Raw genomic sequence first — 17,070 nt, 5'->3', positions numbered from 1 at the left:
ATTAGTGCTCGAGTTTCTTCACCAGAACTTGGGAGAGAGCTGGCTGCGGGTGCTATGGGTCATGTTGCAGCAGCAACCTCTGCACTGGTGGTCAAAGGGCTGGGGATACTCTGCATATGGAAAGGGGGTCGGCAAGGAGATGTCAGAGGAGTGGAACACCCATGGCAGCTGTCAGGAACAGTGTTTTCAGGGGCCACATTGTTGACCATAGTCCACAGGGTTGAGGATTTGGCAGGGTGGGGGGAGGAAGGGAGCAGGTTGCTTTTACAAGGTGGAAGGCACATCCTTGGGGTCCAGGTCCAGAGTTGCGATGTCCTTGGCTTCAGAGCTTTGTCCATACTCCAGCACATTGTGCTTCATGTTCTCAGCAATGTCTGAGATGTTAAGGGAGCTCAGCTTCAGCTTCAAGTACAACTCTTTTTCCAGATCCTCTGACAATCTGGGGACTAGCATTAATGGACTGGACTACCAGAAGCAATTCTTGTGCCCTGTGACCTCGGGGGACCTGCTTCTGGGCATCTGGTTGTCCCATTGTCCTGGGGTCCCCTTGTGCCACCTCCTGCAGTGGAGTCCCTGCTAGTAACTCCTCATGCCCCCCGATGGCATCACATGTGTGCTAAGTGGCAGTGGTTCTGTCCAACATGAGAAAGTGGGACAGCACCTCCTAGAAGGGCATGCTTTGCCTTAAGGCCCTCTGACTCCTCTCTCATCATTGTAGTACAATGTGCTACTGAACAGACAAGTCTAAAGGCTATTGTCCAGTGATCACAAAAAATGAGCAAGTATGCCCCTCTGCCAAAGACTCTTTTGTGTTGCACTGTGTAGCCTTCTCCCAGAACTGCTTCTAAAAGATACCTGAGGCTAGTGACAACCAGGAACCGGAGTGTTTGACTTTCAGGGTTCAGGTGTGACCAAATTTCTTGTTTGTCTCAAATAGTCACCAGTATTTGCACTTCCACTTGACTTGTTGCTTGAAGGCTCATAGGTGATTTGGTTGAGATACTTGCTGACAAACGAGTCAACTTCAGGTCAATTTTGTAAGGAATATGGGGAAGGGGGTGTAGATGCTGGCAAAACAGCTCATGAAAAGGCTCATGACAGTATATATAATACCTTCTATATGGGGAAGTGACTTCAGCAGGGAGGTATGGAAAGGAGTCTTGCAAGCAACTTAAAGGGCATTATGATGGTAGAAGGCCTACTTGCCCTTGTGGCAATCGGGATGGTCAGGCATGACTTGCCCTTGGTGAATCCATGCTGACTGTTCCTAATCACCTTCTCTTCCAAGTGCTTTAAGATGGATTCCTAGAGGCTCTGCTCCATGGTTTTTTCCAGGGACTGAGGTGAGGCTGACTGGTTTGTAGTTCCTTGGATCCTCCTCTTTCCCCTTTTTTAATATAGGCACTATGTTTGCCCTTTTCCAATCATCTGGCACCTCTCCTGACCACCATAAGTTTTCAAAGATGATGGCCAGTGGCTCTGCAGTCTCCTCAGACAACTCCTTCAGCACCCCTGGGTGCATCCTGTCTAGCTTCATGGACTTGTACATGTCCAGCTTTTCTAAGTAGCCCCTAAACTGTTCTTTCACCACTGAGGGCTGCTCACCTTCTCCCCAAACTGTGCTGTCTGGTGCAGTAGCTATGGAGCTGACATTGCCTGTGAAGACTGAGGTGAAGAAGGCATTGAGCCTTTTCTGCATCCTCTGTCACAAGTTTGCCTCCCCTGTTCAGTAAGGGACCCACACTTTCCCTGATCCTCCTCTTGCTACCAACATGCTTGTAAAAACTGTACTTGTTACCCTTCATGGCCCTTGCTAGCTACAACTCAAGTTGCCTTCCTGACTTTATCCCTGCATGCCTGAGCAATGCTTTTATACTCCTCCCTATTTGCCAAAATTGCTGCTTCTTATAAGCTTCCTTTTTTGTGACTTAATTTTCTGAAGAGTTCCCTGCTAAGCCAAGCTGGTGTGCTGCCATACTTGCTAGTCTTCCTGCACATTGGGATGGCTTGTTCCTGTACTCAGTAAGGCTTCTTTTTAAGTGCAGCCAGCTCTCCTGGACTCTTCTCCCCCCTCAGATTGGCTTCTCAGGGGATCCTGCCCATGAGTTCCCTGAGCAAGCCAAAGTCTGCTTTTCTGAAGCCCAGGGTCCTTAGTCTGCTGTTCTCCCTCATTCCTTTCCTCAGGATCCTGAAGTCAATCATCTTGTGGTCACTGCTGCCCAAGCTGCCATCCACTACTACATTGCCCACCAAATCTGGCCTGTTTGTGAGCAGTGGGTCAAGAAGAGCATGGCCTGTACTTGGCCACTCTAGCACTTGCTCCAGGGAGTTGTCCCCAATACTCTCCCAAAACTTCCTGGATTGCCTTCTCACTGCTGTATTGCCCTCCCAGCAGATGTCAGGGTGATTTGAAGTCCCCCATGAGAACCAGAGCCTGTGGTGGGGAAACTTCAGATAGCTCTTTGAAGAAAACTTCATCTACCTCTCCCTTCTAGTCTGGCGGTTTATAGGAGGCACCCACCACAACATCTCCCTTCTAACCTTAACCCAGAGACTTCCAACAGGCCTATCTCCAGTTTCATACTGGAGCTCTGAGCAATCATATGGCTCTTTTACATAAAGTGCAACTCCTCCTCCTCCTCTTTCTTGCTTGTCCTTCCTGAACATCAAACATCTACACTTTAGATAAGGCTTTTTAGTCTTTTTGAAGTTCTTTTTCATTTGTTGTTGTTGCTGCTGAGTTTTTTTGCTTGTGGTGTTTTTGAGTGTTTTTTTTTTGGGGGGGGGAGATGGTTTACTACATGGAAATAAAAAAAAAATTACATCAATCTGAAGATAAATGGAGAGAGAACCCTCTGAGCTTGTCCTTGCTTGTTCAGCATTGCTTTCTGACTTGGCATTTTACTGGGTACTATTACGTTCATGTAGTGTAATGGGATACTTGCAGTTCTTAGGCTCTTGAAGATTCTTGGAGATGGCTTCCAAACCAATCTCTGTGCAGCACATGGGACTATTTCCATAGAAATATGTCATGCTCAATAGCTGAACAGATTTATGGTCAAACATCTTTCAAACAAAGGAGTCGAGTTTTTCTTATGTCATTTATGTGCTCAATTTGTATTAACAAAAAGGAAATATTAACCTTGAAGGTACTGAATAATCTCCCTGAACTTGTTCACCATCCAGTGTCCTTTTAAAGCAGAAATTATATTTTAAAAATGAATATTCCTATGGTGTTCTGCTTTTCAAAAAGGTTAACTTTTATTTTCTTTTTAATGTTGTTGATTGTGTTCCTAAAAACTTTTAGAAACACACTTTTGAGAGGAAACTCACTACTGCCAAATTCTGTAGAGATAGAAATGTTTGTATTGCTATGGAAACAAAGCTAAAGATGGCTCATTCTGTGAAAAACAAGTTGTGGGGTGACTGAAAAGCAAGTTACAAAGATAACAGATTTCTGTGCGCACATGAAAAACACTGACACTGGATTTTCTGGGTAGAAGGATTTTTTTTTTAATTTTAATTTTTCCACTAAGAAGGGGTTACTTCCATGTATGGATATACATTTGATTAAAAAAGAAGCCATCAACAGGTTTGAGTGACACAGCTACATAGATATTGGCCAGTGCAGACAAACGCTTCTACTGCATGATTTAGGAATCCCAACTATACAGCTGGCTAATAAAAAATATTGCCCCCCCCCCCAACAAAAAACAAACCAACAAAAAAATCCCTTGCTCCTTTAGAGAAAAACAGCCAGTTTGCAAGCCTGCTTGTAATGAAAGAGGAACTACTAAATTAGGCTAGAATATTAATCCTAATGTATACTTTTTTTTATGAATAACTAGATTCGTATAAAAGAACAACAACTCTAACATTTTAACTTGTGATGTTCACACAAAACATACATTGTATATTTAGCTAAATTGAGACAAGGTAAACTGCCAAATGAATAAAATGCACTCTAACCATAGTTTTGCTAGCAGCTTGGTAGGTATGTAAGGCATGCAGTTCATTTCCTGCCGTGGCTGAGAAACACAGGTAGGTCTGAGATAATACTGCTAGTGTACTTGAAAAAGACAAGGTTGTTAATGTTGTAGCTGATGCATTTTTTTAAAAAAAAAATTTTGGCTCTTGGCCTCCTTAAAAATGTCCCAGGTAATTCCTTTGGGCTGACTGTTTTAGCTGTAAGTACTGGATGGATCAGTGGGAGTGAGAATGGGGCTTTCCAAAGCATAACAGTCATCTGTCAGGAAGACCAAGTCCTAGGAAAGAAGAGAAATAACTAATGTTACAAAGAGAAGAGGGAAGTGAAAATAGAGAAGCTTCAATCCTGATTCAACTCCACGAAAAGAAATGGGGGTTGAATCTGGTCGAGAGTGGAATGTACTTTGCGCATACCCTTCTGCAGTAAGAGATCATAATGGTGTATAGGCTCCTAGCTTTTTCCTTCAAAGCACTCAGTTGAGGAACTCTCTGACATCTGGGGTATGCCACAAAGTTACGGAGTTTGGCCAACACACAGTAATTCTGCAACACATAAAAAGAAAGTGCTTGTACCTTTTCATAGAAGCAATTTAGGGAGGTTTTTGCTTCTGGTTATAGCCATTTGCAAATGTTTTGTCCTGCTTTCCTGCTGGAGAGTTTACAGCTCTCACCTCCATGTACATGCTTGAAGTGTGTTTGGGGAGGGGAGGGTAGCATCATAATGCAAAGTTCTTTTCATCTTGGTGTTCGGAAAACTGGCATATCTACAGTGTCTCAAGTCCATGTGATGTCATGGCTGGCCTCTTTCCACTTGTTTTCAGAGAGGTCAGTGCCAACATTTTATACATTTCACTGAATTTTACTCCTGGAGTTAAAGGATTTGAATACAGGATAGACTGGCACTTCTTATGGGAATAGCTCGTTTTGTTATAATGTATGCTTATTAAGATATCCTAGTCATAACTTGGTCTGAGAGCCAAGCAGAATTTTGCTTACAATAGCCCTACTGAGAACTTTTACCTTATGAAACTACCACAATGCTAATTTCATAAAATTCTTGTGAAGTGGGTGAATGTTACTATACTTCTTTGAAATCCAGGAAAACAAGAACTGTGCTTAAATTAATTTGCTACGCAAGGAGTCCGTGCCAAAACTGGATTTGAAACCAAAGAGTTCATGAGCTTTAGTTAGCCCTTACTTGATTTGAAAATAAAATTGGGTTGTAAAAGTCTGTTTTTGGTTGTGGGTGCATTATATACACTTCACTGGTTAAGACGGAATATAAATTACTTATACTGTTTATATTCATTGGGGGAGGAGTGAAGATCACACAGCCCTTTATCACTATCCCTGTCATTCTCTCTTATCATATAGAACATTTTCATTTGGAGGGCTTAAATTGGCAGAGGTGTGTGTTAAGGAAAAAACATTCCTCCCCTTGCATTTACTGAAATATCAGTTTTATTAGCTGGATGTGCCAAAAGTGGAAATAGAAACAATATCATACTCATTCTGCTTTTGACCATTTAATCCATTATCCCATTCATTTATATGCATAAATTAGCTGCTGCTAAAGTTACAGTATAATAAACTGGTAACATACAAATGTTTATTACTTGATCAATTATGTTTATATTTTGAGAAGTGTTGAAATTAAAATATTTCAACAGACAAAAAAATTCTTACAAATGCTGCTTTTCACTTTCCATAACTGGTCTTGGTTAAAATTTTGAAGTAACAGTTTGTTTCAAGTTCCTAGAATGCATCCTACATAATCACTTTTGCCATTTTTTTTTTAAATACAAGACAGTACAAATGAATAGTGTGAACTTACATGTACATCCAAGTAAAGGTTGGGCAATGTCTCTACACATGGGTCCTATAGTAAAGTAGAGAAACAATTTGAATTTTTCCCCTCCTAGACAGTTGTTTCAAAAGCAACAAACTAAATCTTTTTTTCTCAAGTATCAGTTTAGATCAACTCACCACAGGCTTAGAGTTCTTCAAGGACTTGAAGGATTCAGTGATTTCTTTGCTCAAAGACAGAATCCTTGAGTAGCAAGTTGGAGGAGCTGAACTAACAAACAGCAAAACAGAGAGCAGAACAATCAGGCTCAGCAGTATCTTCATTGTGGACAGTGAGTGAGTGAAGAGAGAAGGAAAAAAATGAGTTATTGGTTACACAGCTACTATAGACTGCAGCCGTTGAAGCTGAAGTTTGACTGTCAGCCCCCAATTAAATAGTCTCCTGCATCAGAAGGAAAAAAAAAAAACACGGAGGGGTGGTCCAAACAGTAGCTTGCTGCTGTGTTAAATTTCCTGCTGACCTGCGAGCCAAAGCTGCTAGCACTTCCCTGTCCCTGAAGCAGAAGTGGGGAGGGAGGGTTGTGGGGGAGAGAAGAGGAGGAATGAGGATAAGACAAACACAACTGGAACACTTTATCCCAGCAAGAAAACAACCTGGTAAACAACTAAAGGATAATGAAGGTATATGTAACACATTGCCCAAGGTTCTCAAGGACTTGTAAGCCCCTATCCTGCAACCACTTGTACACATATTAGTAAGTGCTTACAGGGAAAGCAGCTCCACTGCCTAAGTATAATCAGGGCCCAGTGGTGTAGCAGTAGACCATGGGTCAGCAACCCCCGGAACATGGGCTGAACACAGCACATGAGGCCATCTTGCTCGGCACACCACTGCCAGCCTGGGCTCTAGGCAGCTGCTGCCAGCCATAAAGCCTGGGCTGCTCCCAGCAGGTGGCTGGGTGGTTGCAAGCCCTGCTGCAAGTGGGGCAGGCTCCATGAATGGCAGCAGCTACCCGGAGCCTGGGCCAGTTGCAGCCAGAAGGCTGCAAACATCTGCTCCGGGCTCCGGCATTAGCTCCATAGTGGCGGGTGCAGGTGTGCCTCAGAGCGGATGGTGGGGAAGTGGCTTGAGGCAGCACAACCCCAGTTTCTCCCCCACTGCTGGCACGGAGCTGATGACTGGGCTCTGGAGCCCGGAGTAGCTGTTTGTAGCCAGCCTGGGCTCTGGACAGCTGCAACGGGCAGGCTGCAAACAGCTGCACCAGGCTCCACACCTCAGCATCAGCTCCATGCTGTTGGCAACTGCATTTGCACCTCAGAGTGGACAGCTGGAGGGCTATGCTGCCTGAGGCCCCATCCCCACATCTGCTCTGAGGCACGTGTGCACCCACCACTATGGAGCTGATGCTGGAGCCCGGAGCAGCTGTTTGCAGCCTCCTGGCTGCATCTGGCCCAGGCTCCAGTAACTGCTGCCAACCACAGAGCCCAGGCTGCTTGCAGCAGGGCTTGCAGCTGAGCCCTCCTGATTCCCACCTGCTCTGAGCCCACCCCAGCCCAGCCCCCCACCAGGTTGAGGCTGGCGCTGCCCCTTGCCAGGAGCACTGCACCTTTTGCAGGCATAGCTGTGCAGGGTGGGTGGGTGGATGGGTGACTGAGTAGATGGGCAAACTCTGGGCCAGGGCCTTGGCTAGCTGCACTGCAGTCCGGAGGCTGGCTCCCTGGCGAAACACAGGGGCTCTGGCAGGACCAAGGCATTGTTGGGTTGGACTTTGTCCAGTGGTCCAGGAGTCTGGCTCTGTGTGCCTGCGCATCTGGTTCTCTGTGTTTGTCTATATGTCTATACACACACATGTCTGGTTCTGGGTGTGTGTGTGCATGTGTCTGTTCTGGGTGTGTTCTGGTTCTCTGTGTGTGTGCGTGTTTCTGGCTTTCTCTCTGCTCTCCTTTTTTTCTTTCTTTCTCTCTCTCTCCTCTTTCTCTTATTTGTCTCTCTCTCTCTCACTGCAACATGCTCAACAAAAAAGGAATATGCAACAACATTTATGATTATTAAATATACTAATATATAGTGCATCCTGCCATGTACTTCTTGCCACCCTCATTTTCTTTTTCTGGTATGCCAGCACTCCAGCACCTTCCAAGGTAGACATTGGTTGTTTCGGCACTCCAGCCAAAAAATGTTTCCTACCCCTGTATTAGACTAAAAAAAGTCATGGTGCATATACTCTGCAGGGCTCAAATGTTACTGAATTTGTCAGCACCTCTTTTTCTAATCCAAGTTTCTCTTTTCTGTATTTCACAATTGTATGCACAAATGCATTTAACAGAATGTGTGTTGTACCTGTCTGTGTGACTCTACAACTCTGTATCTAGATAGAGGTGCGTTCTTTATGCATAAGAATATCTGGGATAATAGTTGGGTCAAAAGCAGAATATATATTGTTTTGCCATAAATGCCTTCTATGATCTAAATGACTTGGGAAGGGAGAACAATGGAGAGATGGCCAGGTATGCATATTACTCCAAATTATTCAGGGTGGTAAAAAACAAACAAATGAATACACACAAAAAAGCAATCTGACTGAAGAATGGAAGCAGGCTCTTATAAAATTGAATGAGCCACAAAATGACAGAAGTTCAAGCTGATAAGTGCAGAGTGGTGTGTGGGGGGGGGGGGAGGGGAGAAAAAAATCTACATGCAGATATATAATGATGCAAGGCATATTAGTGGTTACTAATTAAAAGAGAGACATCTGTGAAAACACTGGCTCAGGATTAAGGAACAGTAAAAAAATTTAAATAAATAAAATGTTAGGAAATTAAGATGGAATTGAGCATACCAGAAAACGTTTCATAGTTGGTAGGGTCAAAAGGGACCTGAGCAGATCATCAAGTCTGACCCCCTGCCATGGCAGGAAAGAGTACTGGGGTCAAATAACCCCAGCGAGGTGTTCATCCAGCCTCCTCTTAAAGACCCCCAGGGTAGGAGCCAGCACCACTTCTCTTGGAAGTTGGTTCCAGATCCTAGCTGCCCTGACTGTGAAGTAGCACCTCCTGATGTCTAGTCTGAATCTACCCTCTGCCAGCTTGCGACCGTTATTTCTAGTCACTCCTGGTAGTGCTCGGAGGAACAGGGACTCCCCTAATGCCTGCTGGTCCCCTGTGACTAGTTTGTAAACAGCCACTAGATCCCCCCTCAGCCTTCTCTTGTGGAGGCTGAACAGGTTCAGGTCCCTTAGCCTCTCCTCGTAGGGCCTGCCCTGCTGCCCCCTGATCGTGCGACTGGCCCTCCTCTGGACCCTCTCCATGTTGTCCACATCCCTCCTGAAGTGTGGCACCCAGAACTGGATGCAGTACTCCAACTGTGGCTTGACCAGTGTTGCATAGAGGGGGAGGATCACCTCCTTGGACCTGCTCGTGATGCATCTGTGAATGCATGACAAGGTCGGGTTGGCCTTGTTGACCGTGTCCCCACACTGTCGGCCCATATTCATTTTAGCATCAGTAATGACTCCAAGATCCTTTTCTGCCTCTGCACTGACAAGAAGGGAGTTCCCCAGCCTGTAGGTATGCTGCTGGTTCTTCCTCCCCAGGTGCAGCACCTTGCACTTGTCAGTGTTGAAACCCATCCTGTTCTCATCCGCCCACCCCTGTAACCTGTCTAGGTCCGATTTTGGAGCCTATTCCCCACTTCTAGCATGCCCCCTCCCCCCCCCCCGCCATCTTAGTGTCGTCTGCAAATTTGAACGGGGTGCTTTTTACCTCCTCATCCAAGTCGCTGATGAAGATGTTGAACAATGCAGGCCCAAGGACCAAGCACTGTGGTACCCCACTGCCCACGTCCCTCCGGTTGAATAAGATCTGTCCACCACCACTCTCTGGGTACAGCCCTCAAGGCAGTTAGTGACCCATTTGACTATGTAGGTGTTGACACCACAGTCCCCTAGTTTTTTTTTAATAAGAATGAGGTGAGAGACAGTGTCAAAGGCCTTCCTAAAGTCCAGAAAGACTAGGTCCACTGCTACGCCTGTGTCTAAGGATTTTGTGACCTGTCATAGAAGGCCACCAGGTTTTTGGTGAGGGGCTTACACATGGCAGCTGCTGCTGTCATCACCACACACTGGCCTGTGCTGCTGCAGCTGCTGCGCCTACACCTGCACCATTTATTCATGACCAGTTGCACATGCAGCTCCGTGGACTGCTGACAGGTGGTGTGCGATTGATTGGACAGGCACAAGACCTATTAGCGGCCCATGGAGAAAAGCAGTGAGGAGCAGTGGCACAGGGAAGTGGGTGGCAACGGCAGTGGTGCTTGCCATGTACAAGCCCCACCCCATTTGCCCCCCCTCCCAGCGTTGCCTCTGTATGCACCCTTGGGAGGGCATAGGGGACGTGTCCCCAAATCTGCATGGGCTGCAACTGTAGGTCAGCGCTGGGCTCTTCCCGGCGGGGGGGGCTGGGCTGCATTGCACTCGGGCTGGGTGGCAGTGGCACTGGGAGCATGGTTGGGGGGGCTATTGCAAATTTTGCAGCCTCTCCCACAGCCCTGCTCCCAGTGCTGTTGCTGCCTGCCCTGAACACAGTCCAGCTGTGTCCCAGCCCCAGTCCACCCTGTGTGCAGATCCAGGGGCACGCACCTCCCCATGCCCTCCTGGGTTGTGCACAGTGGTGGGAGCTGCCCCCCTTCCCCCCGCACCCTCTGGATGAGCTGCTTGCAGCTCCGTCCCATGCCCCAGCCCCACTCCCTCTCTCACCATAGGGGCCTCAATTTGCACCCCTTCCACCACAACAAGAAAAAAATATAAAGGAGTACAGGAGTTGAGACTTTGAGTCGGGAAAAAGGCTGAAAACCCCTGGGCTAAATTATCTGATTTTTTTTTAGTTTAGAGAAGAGGATTGGGTGGGTGGGGGCAATAATATAGATTGGAGGAAAAAAAATATACAGTAATAAGGATTTACTGTTTCTGGTCTTTCACAATGTTAGAATTAGGAGTCATACAATGAAGGAATAAGGAAGTGGGTTTAAAATGAAGAAAAGAAGTATGTTTTTTTCACACAACATGTAATTAACTTGTGGAACTCCTTGCAACACTGTGTTGTAGAACTTGATCATTTAACCAGGTTCAAACAAGGGTCAGACCAGAATTAACAGACAGTAGACGTGTAAGTGGATGCTAAACTTGACAGGTAGATGTTGTAATTAGGTTATACCTCTAAGCCTCTGAATAGTGGAAGTTGAAAGGGAAGAGAGTCAAGGGGCAGATCAGTATGGATAGGCCTCTTTTTCTCTTAGCATCTGCTCTCTTGTACTGAAAGATGCAAGATACTGGGATAGATAGATCTGTGATTTGATCCAGTGTGATACTTATGGCATGGTTAGCTAATAAAATTACAAACTCAATTTCGTTTTCTGGACACCATTTTGATTTTCTGTGCCTCCCCCTCCATGTGGGGTTAAATTAACTGGTATTGGGAGAAATGTCTTCTATTTAACTGAAGGCAAAAAAATAAGATTAGTAAATCCTTCATGACTGTCCATTAAAATGGAAGCACTTTTGGACAAAGAACTAACTACTACCCAAGGAAAAGCTATTTTTCAAATCTAGACATCAAGGGTTACGACTTGACAGGGAACTTGAGGTTGGCCAGGGAGGTTGCACAATGGTGGTAAAGACTAGATACCATTTTTCAAAAGATATCTCAGTCAGCACATAAAGCTGTGCAGGGGGAGATGAATGATCCTGTTTTTCTTAAAGGACTCTGATCAAATCTTAAAGATTCCTGGAGTAGTAAGGAAACAGCAGGGAATTGCATACAGATGTTTCTCCTTAGTGGCATAGACACTTTGGCTAGGGACAAAAATTACACAAGCTGGTATAAGTTATTGGAAACTGGTTTAAATCTGTAACAGAACAGAAGTTCAGTGCACATAAACTGGTTTGAAGAATGGCCAAACCCAGTTTATGATAGACCTGGATGGATGTAGTATCAGACTTCACTGATTTTGGTGAACCTGGTCTCTTGAACTTCTGTCCCAGATCCCTTCCCAACTCAAGTAACTTTGCAGTTTCCCAGCACCCTGGGATGCTTTGCAGTCCCAATCCCTGCAAGCCCCTCCTCACAGGGTAGCATGCTGGAACACAGCTCATACTCCACTGCTCCAGCCCAGTGCCTAGCTAGCCCCACCCCGAGGTTCTCACATAGCTGAGGCAACAAAGCCTCTGCCTCTTCTCCCCTACCTGTGTCCTGCCTGTACCTGTCAGCCCTGTGGGACAGTATGGGGGTGGGGGGGCAGGGGAACAGAGCCCCGAGCCCTGGCTGCAAACCCTGGTCTGTCCTGCCATGGGGAGCTAAGGGCAACTGCTCATCTCCCATATATGGCTGGGCACAGGTTTGGGGGAGGGGGACAGAATTTCCCTGGGCTGGGTGCCTACCCACACAGCTGGATGTGGGGGAATGGGGGGAGCCCTGTGCCTAGGGGTGTCCCTCCAGCCTGGGGTCCCACAGGCTGGGGCTTGCCCCAGCCAAGTTTTCAGCTATGCTGCTCTCTGAGGCAAGGCAGCCCCATGGCTGCTTTTATCCAGCCTCCATGTTTTCTTTGGCATGATGGACTTGGAGTTTCTTGGAACTGTTTGTTTCCTCTGTCTTGGACCGAGGAACCAGGAGAAGCATAATCTGTCTGGCCAACTTCCTGTTGTACAAGGCTAAGATGGTGACCCTGAAGAGAGGCTGAAGTAGAGGCTGGCTCTAATTATGCCCTCTAGTTCTTCCGGTTCCTGTTCTAGAGACACGTCTCCTTTGAGATTAGACATGACTCCTTGCAACAAAACATGGGCCAGTTTGTGCAGTGTGCACAGTGGAAGATGTGTGGCAAGTGTTCAATGTGTAACTTCATGAAGGTGTTTGGAGAAGGACATAGGCAGACAAGGTTCCTTGGGTGAATTTGATATCTTTTATTAGACCAACCCAAAAAGTTGGAGAATAGTTATTAAGCAAGCTTTTGGGTTCAAAAACCCTTCATCAGGCTAAGGAAGTTTCAGCAGTTGGTGTGTACTCTTCCTGGATGGAATGAAAAGTAAAGAAGCCAGAGGCTGGGCTGGGGAGTAAAATGTATGTCGCTGTTGAGTTTGGCTTCTTTCTTTTTCATTTGTACAATTTGGAGAAGGAGAGATTTTTAGTCTTTGGTGATAAGTGTTCTATTACTAATGAGTGCTTCAGCTTGGGACAGACATTAAGAGAGCCTGAGCCTGAATTGATTAAATCTTAGCATATTGGTATAACCTGGTTAGGCTGAACTAGTTTGCATTGCACAGGCATTCCCTCTAGACTGAAGAAATGCAGGCACATGCCTGCAGTGACTCAGGCTGAAAGCCGGGGGGTGCTAGAGAAGCCCCCCTTCCTTTGCACAGTGCTGAGCTAAGGGGAGGGGTGTGGCCAGGCCCTGGCAGGATGCTCTGATTAGAAAGGGGTTTTCCCAGCCCCCCTCCCTGTTCCTGACCAGCCCAGCAGGGTGTTGATAACAGAGCATTTAGCACTCCACCAAGAAAACAAAAGCCTCTCTCATTAGTTTAAGCTCTTCTTAACCAACTTTTTCCAAGGAAGGAATGGAGGGACATTGCCAACTACCTGTTGATTAGCTCATAAAAGTCCTAAGTGGACACTGTCCTGTCTGCCTTTATACAGACACCTCTCAGCATTAGCTAGCATACCACATGCTGGCTATCGTCTATGTTGTGGGACAGGGGAGGGGGGATCCCTGCTTAAGCAGGGAGTGCTGGGGGGAGGAGGGGCACACAGAAGCCAGGCAGACACTGCTGTGCCTGCAGTCTCTGCTGGAGCTCCAGCTAGGGAGCAGAGAGGCAGGGCCAGTCCTGCCCTGGAGCAGAGAGCCCCACCCAGGATTGCAAAGTATCTGGGATGCTGGGGGACTCTGGTTTAAGTTAAACCAGGAAGGGATCTGGGACAGACATTGCATAAACTGGTTTGACCCAAATCAGTTAAGTCTGATACTTCATTCAACCAGGTTTATCTCAAACTAGTTTCAGTCATTTTCAGACTGGTTTATGTGCACTGAATGTGTGTTCTGTTACTTGTTTAAGCCAGTTTCTGATCACTTAAACTGGTTTATGTGTAGTATCTGTCCCTAGCCCTTATGCCTGGCCCTTGGGAGAGGCCACACATTTTCACCTTTTTATTTTCCACTTATTATAAGAATAGAGTTTTTAAAAGTCCTTTTTAGGTATGTCCCTGCACAAATAACCATTTTCCTTATATAAGGTGAGCACTTGACTTATGAAAGAGAAATCTGTTCTCAGCATTAGACATTGGGCGTTGATATTTGGACATAAAACCTTCCTCTTCTCAAACACTTGGATCTGATTGGCACTAGGTATGTAATAAACACAAAGCATTGGGAAGGAAAGCTTTCTAGCATGATTTCCTGGATAAATGAAGCAGCAGAGTTGGCAGTACCTGACACTGTTTTCAGCTTTCCTGGTGAGTGAGGGTTGCAAGAGATGCAAGATTATGTCTTCCTTCTAAAGACAAAGATTCTCATTCTTAAAGGGGTGAGGGAAACCATGGATTTGTTAGGTGCTGCGGCTCATTTAAATGTGTGGTAATATCTGTTGTGGGGGAATCTATATTAAGAGAGGATTGGCTTTAAAAATGCAAAGTATGGATTCAGATCTGACCTTCTCCAGAGTTTTGAGAGTTGTTACCTTAAGGTTATAGAAAATAAGTAGGGAAAGGGAACAGCCAATTTAGAAGATAACTGGAGAGAAGATGGGAGGTATGCAACTTTATGGCTGTGATGGGTAAGCAAGGTGGGACTGACTAGAGAAGAAAAGCAAATGACAGAGATGGGAGCAAGAGACAGGAGGAGGGGAAGATGTAACCAAAGTTTCCATCTGTGCATGCCTGTTTACAAAAGGGGACTGCAGTGGTCTCTTCCTGGACTAAAGCAAAGCCAAATGGGTTCAAGGGCAATCTTTCCATTAATTTCAGTGGGCAATAGCGCACACTTTGTTTTAAGCTCATCCAGAGGTTGAAGCTTCTGGCTGTAGTGGACTTGGGTTCAATCTTTGATAGTAACCAAGATTTGTGGCTGTGGAACATCTTAACTGTACATAATAAATTAAGGAAGGGAATGTCTCTCTTGGAGTTCATGTGTCATGCAACCAACTGAGTTTCACTCTTATGGTTCATGATGTCACCAGAACCCTTTGGAGCAAATTCAACTTGCTTTGTTTATTTTCTGCTCTGCAATATTCCTTGTAAAAGCAAACACCAAGAGTAAGGGAACTGGAAGTCTCTCATGACTTGGCTGCCTACATATTTGAGCTACATAGTCTTGTTTGGTTTTAATTTACTAAAAACTGAAACAAAAATATTTTTCTAAAAATGAAAGGATTTTTTATATGGGGAGAAATTCCTCTCGTGTTTGAACAGCCCAGTGGGACTCCAAACAACATATTACATTATTCCTTTAAAGTTGTAGACTTTTAATATTAAGCCAGTTTTCTAGTGAGTATGTTTATTTAAAAATGTTGGGGGGGGCTGTCATAAGAGAGTTCATGAAATGAGCTACTGATTACATTAAAACAAAAAAAAGAGAGACCATGCAACAGCACTTCCTAAATATGCAGAACTTTGCTGAAGTGTTTTGAGAGTGAGAGCCTAAGCTTATAGTTATGGCAAATGTGCCACTTTTTCCCCTTGTGTAGGTAGACTGAGCTGCCGTGGCAAACTTCAGTCTCCATCATTTTACAGAAGTTTTCAGGGGCTGATGGGAACTCATGTTCTGTTTAGGGGTTTATCTGTGCTGGCGGCTTTTTTGCTTTTGCAGCTACACTGATAAACTTGCCTCAGTGAAAACTTAGTATAGACGCACATTATTAGTATAAAAGGTGAGTTGCCCAGCTCAATGTAGCTTCCGTCATTTGAAGCTGAGATGCATCAAGTTAGCACAGACCACTTGTGGATCTGTGCCAGTGGTTGAAATTTACTCCTGATAAAAAAATCCCTAGCACAGGCAAGTCCTAGTTAACCCACAGTAATTCTGGAATGAAGACTGATGCCATTACTGTGCTATTTCTGTTTCAAAACTACAGAACCTTTATGCTTTTAAGTACTTAATGAGGAATGCTCCTTACTGCTCTTTGGGTACTTTTACACATGCTCTGGGTGAAGGAGCAGCGCTCTAAGTAGAGCAGGTCCAAGAGCCGGTCTAATTAAAGTGCCACCGTGTCTCATGTATCAGCATCCCGATGCTTAAAAATGGAGGTGGGGCCCCCTGCTTGAACTAAATATCATTTGATGAGCTTTAATTCAAGTGCCCCCACTGCCATTTTGAAGTGTGGGGACGCTGATACATGAGTTACAGGAGGCTGTGGGAGCGCAGTAATTGCCATGCTCCAGCAGACTTAATCGAGTCTGATCCTATGTGTTGGAATTCCAGTGTCTTGGAGCAGCCTCTGCATTTATATACAGGTGCCCTTTATTTCACAATCCCATCCTCAGCCTCAGTATTCTTGCTGTTTCCTTTTTGTATAAAGCAGTGGTGTTCACAGTTGTGGCCCTGTGGGCCGGATAAATTGTATGTGCTGGATAGGGCCCTGCACCATCTCTGCCCAGCTGGGATCTTCCCCCCACACTTCCCTGTGCACTCCATCTGTTGCTCTGGTCCATGGCCTGCAGGGCTTACCACAGATCCGTGGGAAGCCCCATGGGATGGATGGTATGGTGTTGGAGCCTAGATTGGGCTCAGGAGCTGCAGGTTGAGCACCGTTGTTATAGAGCAAATATGTATCATCATTCAAAAAGGTGTTATTTAAGATCAACTGAATAAGTGAAAAAAGAAAAAAAACCCAGAAACGAAGTCTCTATGAAGCAGTCGGGCATAGAACCTAGGAGTTCTGATGAGATGGGTGATCATATTGAGATTTTTTTTAAACATAAAACACAGAAGCCAAACACTATGGTCTGGAGCTGGGCTGTGGGGAATTGGCACTCAGGAAATGTCTGCAGGTTTACTTGAAGTTTAGATTTGTCAAACGTGTGTAGAGACGTAAGGAGAAGCTGGGAACTTGCATGAACATTTAGCTTATGCTGAGCTCTGTGCTCTTGTGGCTACATGGTTATTGATGCTGAAGCTATCCACGTGAGCTGGAGTCACTGTAGCATTAGCATATGCTTAGTCTGGCTCCTGTCACAGACCCTCATCCCTAAAGCAGGCAACAATAATACTTTCTTGCCTTTCAGGCATGTGGTGAAGAT

At 45.5% G+C, this 17,070-nt stretch overlaps 1 protein-coding gene and 1 long non-coding RNA gene across 3 annotated transcripts in view; one reads left to right on the top strand and one right to left on the bottom strand.

Moving 5' to 3' along the window:
* LOC132248307 (uncharacterized) overlaps positions 1 to 17,070 on the top strand; it is a 60,590-nt gene that overhangs the window by 31,537 nt on the left and 11,983 nt on the right. The window lies entirely within an intron of this gene.
* On the bottom strand, positions 3,489 to 6,240 carry CYTL1 (cytokine like 1). The gene is made up of 4 exons (XM_006267313.4): positions 5,974 to 6,240; positions 5,822 to 5,866; positions 4,402 to 4,530; positions 3,489 to 4,265 (listed from the first exon to the last, which is right to left on the bottom strand). Exons 1-4 carry the CDS (start codon positions 6,115 to 6,117, stop codon positions 4,182 to 4,184), a joined length of 402 nt encoding a protein of 133 aa, XP_006267375.1. The 5' UTR covers positions 6,118 to 6,240; the 3' UTR covers positions 3,489 to 4,181.

The sequence above is a fragment of the Alligator mississippiensis genome, chromosome 2 (assembly GCF_030867095.1).
Source record: "Alligator mississippiensis isolate rAllMis1 chromosome 2, rAllMis1, whole genome shotgun sequence".
Classification (NCBI taxonomy): Eukaryota; Metazoa; Chordata; order Crocodylia; family Alligatoridae; genus Alligator; species Alligator mississippiensis.
Note: the sequence above shows the minus strand (reverse complement) of the source record. Positions and strands in the feature narration are given on the sequence as shown.

Excerpts from the sequence above, each read along its gene's own strand:
- CYTL1 (XM_006267313.4), bottom strand. The coding sequence starts at position 6,117 with ATGAAGATACTGCTGAGCCTGATTGTTCTGCTCTCTGTTTTGCTGTTT. Across the intron at positions 5,867-5,973 it reads TGAAGAACTCTAAGCCTGTG|GACCCATGTGTAGAGACATT; the intron begins GTGAGTTGATCT and ends ACTTTACTATAG. Across the intron at positions 4,531-5,821 it reads ACCTTTACTTGGATGTACAT|AATTACTGTGTGTTGGCCAA; the intron begins GTAAGTTCACAC and ends TATGTGTTGCAG.